The sequence below is a fragment of the Pterocles gutturalis genome, unplaced genomic scaffold (genome assembly GCF_000699245.1).
Source record: "Pterocles gutturalis isolate BGI_N339 unplaced genomic scaffold, ASM69924v1 scaffold35698, whole genome shotgun sequence".
Lineage (NCBI taxonomy): Eukaryota > Metazoa > Chordata > Aves > Pterocliformes > Pteroclidae > Pterocles > Pterocles gutturalis.
Window position 1 is genome coordinate 869 of NW_010126873.1, and position 6,378 is coordinate 7,246.

A 6,378-nucleotide genomic window follows, 5' to 3' on the forward strand; every position below is an offset into this window, starting at 1 on the left:
TAAGGGGCATTACAGTAGTATTAACCAGATGGTGTTTTCTAAAGTTCCTGCTGCTTCTGTACAAGTTTTAGTTGAAAAGTTTATTCATTTCTAGTAATGAGGGCTGGGTGGGGAGACAGGCAGGGATGTGCTTCTGTTTCCCTTCTTTGTGCCTGTGCTGTAAATGACTGCAAGGAGGAGCGACAGAACCGGAGGCATGCTGTGCATAGCGGGAGGGGTTCTGCAAACACTCTGAAGCCATTGCCCTCTGTTAGTGAAGAGGGTCAAACCCGCAGTAAGCGTTAACGCAGTGCAGCACCTCTATGACGTGCATACAGTGCTAATCAGGGACCAATATTATGTAAAGGATTCTTGGGCATACTTCTGGTATCAACCTTGGCTTATATTTACTGGACTTACAAGGCAGAAGCTCCTTCCTCTCTTTGGCTGCTGGCCTGTGTCTGTGCAGCCATGTTGCTGTGTCTTTCTACGGGTACCTTGTGGTAGTAGGAAGAATCTTTTGTGGGGGAGCAGGACTGCCTGAGCCTATTAAAAGCAGTGTCAGTTTGAAGTTACCTGCTTAAAAATAACATGGAATTTGCCATTGCAGCAGCTGGTTAATAAGCAATTACTCTCAATTAAAACAAAACAAAAACCGGAAAAAACCCCAATTGTAACCAGAAGAACAGCTGCTTCTTCTGACACTAAACACAGCAGCGATCAGTCACGCTGACACTTTTCTGTGGTATCATTTTTCACCCTTGTCACACCTTGTTTTAGAACAATATAAACCCATCTGCTGGTAGAAGGTGCAAGAAGGCTTTGGGGATTTCCTGTGCAGCTACTGGAGATGGTGTTGTGAAGAAGCACCTAGAACTGATGAAGCCTGTAGCCAACTGCATGTGTTCAGTAGGTGCTAAAGCAGCTCCAGATCTTCCCCATGACTGGAGATTACTCTCTTAGTACGGAAACTAAGTCTTCACGCAGATGTTAAATCCAAGTTTCTTGTTTGATGCTTTGTCAGTCAAGCAGAAAGAAAATCTGAACACATGCTGCATAAGGGAGATTCACAGATTATTTATTGATCATGTGATGTTGTGAGCTGGCATCTTTCCAAGTTTGCTTTTTCTGTGGCCTTGTCTCATTTTCATCCTCTATTTAGAAGTAAGCCTGTTTTTTTCCATCTACCTGCAGTTGCATAACCCTTTTTCTTTCTAATACGACTGTTCATCTTTGCCAACTACCAGAAATGCTTACATGGAAAAAACTTAAGACAGCTAAAAATACCTTGCTGTAATAAAATAGAATTTAGTGGGAATAGGGGTATTGAATCATCAGCCAGCTCTTTTCAGGCTATCAGCATGTGCTCCTTGGACCCCCACCTCTGCCCTGTTTGTCACTCAGGTAGGGTTCTGGCCTGCTGTTGGTAAATCCAGAAGTAGTGTTAATGTAAGACCATTAAAACACCTTTTGTTAAAAGAACTGTGACAGCTAATTTTTGAAATGACTGAAGAATGTTTTCCCTAGTGGTGGAATTAAGGTCCCCAGAAATATGCAGTACCCACCACTTGGGGGGGAAAAGTTTTATTTTGCAGTTCAACTGAACTGTAGCTTGTTCAGAATCCAGTTTCACCCTGACATTGCTATTAAAGAAAACAGCTTATGGATAGGGTTGATCTTTTTGATGCTCCATTTATAGCTGAAAAAGTCAGTATGCCAAAATTATGATGTAAGTTACTCAGAGAAACCAACCAAACATTCCCCAAATGTTTACCTTTGGAAAGTAGCACCTTTGCATCTACAGTGCATGCTCCACGTCCATATTTAGTTGGCAAATGTAATGCCTCTGAAAGGTTGCTATGGCTTTTGAAGTTGGCAGTGGAGGGGTTTGCCAGAAGTTGAGTGTGCTTGGTGCCTGAAGCCTGTGTTTTAGTAGCTTCTACGATTTCACAAGACTGTCAATTAAGGATTTGTACTCTGAAGTTCTTAGATGGTACTGAAAAGATGTACTTGAAATGTTAAATATAACTTACAACTGTATTGTTCTTCTCTCGGTAAATACTGTGAGTATGGTGCCATTTTTGGTGACAGAATCAAGTTCTGGAATAAATTCAGTAGAGTAGACTTGGAGAAGCTTCTCTTATAGCTGAAAGAAGAGATCTCTGTCCTCAACAGACCAGAGAAGGAGAAAAAGGCAGGGTCTTAGATTAGATTAATAAGAGTTAAATACTGTGAATTTTGAGAGAACATACACGCAACATAAATAGAGCTGAGGGGAGAGCGAGCGAATGGGAACTGCACATCTCCACTTGCTTAACCGAGTGGTGACGTGGTTAATCTGCAGCTAAAAAGGACTAAGAGATAGAGTGCAGTGAATGACACCAGTGACAACTCAGGAATGTGATCCTAGATGTTATGTCAGTTGTGATGCTTAATTAGAGCTGGAATATTGTGCTAGAAGTTGGTAATACTAAATGTGACAGAAATTAAGAACCTGTTTTGCTCTATGTATACTATACATAAACTTTTACTAAAGATGGTAATGATCTTTCTGTGCAGAGCAAGATAGATAGTTCTCCCTACATTTGGAGGACTGTAGATTATGGATGGTTGCCAGCTTTTTTTTTTTTTTTTTAATAAGACTTACCTGTAGTTAATGTAAGAGTGAAATACTGGTTTGATTGGTTCTGGTATTACCATACCTTTATCCTGAAAATAGTCATTTGTCACACTGGTACAAAACCAGCAAGTATCTATATGATGGTGTTATGTAGTTTAACATAAAGACCAACGCTGACTATCAAACTCTGCTTTAGCATACTTGTAAGAGTACTGCACTTCGAACATTGATGGACATTATCATGTCTCTGAACATGAACTTCAAGTCAACTCTTTGAACAGACCCAGAACAGCTTTATGCAGTTACTGCTTCTGTATTCACTGCATTTTATAACAACTTTTCTTGTCCTTTTAGCTTTACCTTCAGGCCAGAATGAAAGGAGACTGGGCACGACTTCTACGTCCTACTCTACAATTTAGTCTTATTGCTGCATCTATCTATGTGGGTCTCTCACGTGTCTCTGATTACAAGCATCATTGGAGTGATGTTTTAACAGGACTCATTCAGGGAGCAGTGGTAGCTGTGCTCACTGTAAGTAATTACTGAGGGGTGGGTCTGTGTGTGTTTTTAAACAGTGCTTTTATAAACAGCACCTTAGAATTGCAGGATGTGTTGAGAAGAGAGCAGACCTCTCTTCCTAATCCTTTGAAAATTGCTGGCGAGGGGAAACAACTCCTTGAGCTGGGTGTAGCAATAGTACTTCAGCAAGTGAAGCAGACTCTGGGCCAATAATAAGTGGCTCCTTTAGCTGTTACACAACATGAAATTGTCCCTACCCAAGAGCTTTTGAAATAACTGAAGTGGAAACTGTCATCTGCAAACCTGTGTAGGCCTCTATGTAACAGTACCTTTTGCTTCTAGCCAAATTCTAAATCCGAGTATAGCAGCAGAGAACTGTATACAAGGTAAGCAGGGCAAAAAAAAAAAGCCTTTAAGGACAAGGACAGCATGAAAGTGTCTGCCTCTGCCAGCTTATACAGCCTGTCTTTTCAGTCTGAGGGAAAGTTTAGATCCTTCACCACTTCCTGTGTGCATTTTGAGTGCTAAAAGGATGTTCACAACAACCAGCAGGTGAAGCTTAGCTGTACTGATGGGTGAAAAGCTATTCCAAGGAAAGGGGCATCAGCTGAACTCAGAGCTGCAGGCCTCCCTGACTTAGTGGCAGCAGTTGTGCTGGCTGTCACCAGAGTGCCATGGTTGATTTATTAATGGGAAGGGACAGATCACAGACTTCTGGTTCAGAGACCTGAACTAACTGAGGTCATACTGAAGAATTCCATTACCAAGAACTGAGGCTCACCTGGAAGAACCACCTCCAAGATAAATGCTTTCTCAGATGAAAATCATAAGGGTACAGTTTGCTTCAAGACAAAGCTTTGTTTACTTGTTGCAATCATTCCGCAAAACAAATCTTGCAGTAGCTCTGGGAAACCATACATACTGCAAAACTGTTGTTATTAAATGGCTGCACATTGACTAAAATGTAATCCTAGCCCTCACTTTTGTACAATCTCTTTTTCTAAGAAAAGGAGGGCAGGGAATAAGAAACAAAAGGGATTGAAGAGCCACTTTTATCAGGAAAACAAGTTTAATAAAGAGCATTGGGTGAGACGGCATCTTAGAGATGCTTGGTAATAGCAGAATGAGTAGAAGGTGGCATTACAGTCAAGAGAGCCGAAAGGCTTCTCCTTTACTGCACTTCATGCAGCACTGTACCCAGCACACATACTAGTCTGTCTTGGTGGAGGGGGCAGCAGGAACGGAGCAAACTCCAGACCTGGGTCAAGGCACCTGGCTTGTAGTCAGTAGCTGTGACAGAAGTGAGGTGGCAAGCTCAAAGGAATGCAGTAAAGGATAACATAGGTAGAGCTGTCCTTACAGCTGCTGGAGCTGTGGATCAGATACGTTTTGGGGAGGGAGCTGCTGTGACCCTTGCCAAGGAGAGCATTTAAACTTGGTTTAATCAGCTTTTGAAGAAATGCAAGTGAGAGTGACACTCAAGAGAATAACAGTTACTGACTATAAAACCATCTTCCTTGGCTAAACCACAGGCTCTCCTGTCTTGTTCTAAATAAATTACAGAATAAATTTAACCATAGATGTGATGGGGGTGCTCAGCAAGCATATCTTGCTCTTTCATTTAGAGTTGTTCAAGCTGTGGCGATGGTAATAAAGCAGTGCCTGATAAGGCAGTTAGAGTACTTGGTACACAAGCCTTAAACCCTCAGTGGCTAAGTGGTTGAGGAGTGGGGGAAGGAGTAACTGGAAAAAAAAACTATTGAAAGAACAGATGCTAGAAGTTTATATAAGACTTCCTAGCAATTTTCAATGTTAAACTTTTTATTAATTTTGATTGTGGCATTTACCTTCTGCAAAAGCATTCATCCATTGTTTCAAAGATGTGCAAGTGCAATCTTAACACTAACTTCTTTACTTAGGTTGTGTATGTGTCTGACTTCTTCAAAGTGAGAGGATGTCCATTTCAACCAAAAGAAGACTCCCATACAACCCTACATGAGACTCCAACAAATGGAAATCACTTTGGCCACAATCATCAACCATGAAGAATGATCCACTTCACCTGTCTTGCTATCCGAAAGGAAAATAATTTCACAAGTCTAACTACATAATAGAAGTAAATGCCTGTATGGGACTGCTGCTGCTCTTGGATGCTCACTTCACCTGTATATAATAATATCTACCACAGTTATTGTGTATCTAAACTTTAAAGTTCTGTTGGTTCAAGCTCTTGCTTAAAAGAAAAAAGCTATTCAAATTGTAAATTTTTATTGAAAACATGGCTAACAGTTATATTACATACACTGCTGTTCGTACATGCCTTGTTGAAACAACTGTGGTTTAAATACACACCATTAAAAGAAATGATAACTTGAGACAGAAGCAGCATCTGAGGCTGATGAACTTCTTCCATAATGTGAGTCTAGTACTGGTTTTAGAATGTAGCTCCTGCTACAGGTAAAGGCTTGCAGCAAACACAATATCTCTCTTGATTTTTGTAATCCCTATTAAAAAGGAAAACTGTATTAATATCTAGCAGTCATAACTGACACAATCATTATTTACTTCTAAGTACAGTTACAAGCATGTAATACTTTACAGTACAGAAAGTGTTACAAGACTTAAATATAAGCCATTGTACATCCCTTTGCAGGCACAAACTTGGTTAAACTGTCACTATGCATCAGAACACTATCTCTTTAACTCATACTGTGTAACAAAGAACAACGATGCTGTTTACCATGAAGTTCCTACCAGAAAGAAGCTTATATTACCAAATCACTCACCACTCTACTTTCTAGAATTACTTCTCACAATGTGCAAGTGAAATACATACCCTCTGCAAACTTATTTTCCAACTCTGTGTTTCCAATGGCTTTTGCAGCCTGGCACATCTGCCGAAGCAATTCTTCTAGCCTTCTCATGCAACGAATTATGCTACCTGGATAAAAAGAGTGAGGGAAAACTTTGTATCCCCTGCCATATCATGTCACTGAATAATTCAGTTGCTTGAACCCCCCTGGAACAAAGCAAGAGTTCCTTCTCCAACCCAGTTCAATTTATCTAGAAGCCAAGGGTAAAAACAGCCATATGTCTTAAGCTTGGTTTCTGTTTAACAGTAAATTTCTCCATCAGGCATTGGCTTGAAGCCATCTTCAAATGCTTGTCCTGTTCTTATTTTTTTCTACTCAAGTTTGCTGCTTCAGGAACCACCACGCGTCGGTGGGGGGGGGGGGGGGGGGGGGGGGGGGTGTGTTTTT

General features: G+C 40.8%; 2 protein-coding genes across 2 annotated transcripts in view; one reads left to right on the plus strand and one right to left on the minus strand.

The window, feature by feature from the left end:
* Positions 1-2,880: 2,880 nt before the first annotated feature.
* On the plus strand, positions 2,881-5,163 carry LOC104465892 (lipid phosphate phosphohydrolase 1-like; the record flags this gene model as incomplete). Its single annotated transcript, XM_010079115.1, is given in 2 exon segments — positions 2,881-3,130; positions 5,038-5,163. Coding segments are annotated over 2 exon segments (376 nt in total), but the record flags the coding sequence as incomplete, so codon positions are not given.
* Positions 5,164-5,382: 219 nt separating this feature from the next.
* LOC104465893 (superkiller viralicidic activity 2-like 2) overlaps positions 5,383-6,378 on the minus strand; it is a gene marked incomplete at its 5' end in the record, with an annotated part of 10,307 nt that continues 9,311 nt past the window's right edge. The window contains 2 exons of the mRNA XM_010079117.1: positions 5,383-5,622; positions 5,955-6,059. Coding sequence (XP_010077419.1) covers positions 5,570-5,622; positions 5,955-6,059 — 158 coding nt within the window. The remainder of the gene's footprint in view (positions 5,623-5,954; positions 6,060-6,378) is intronic.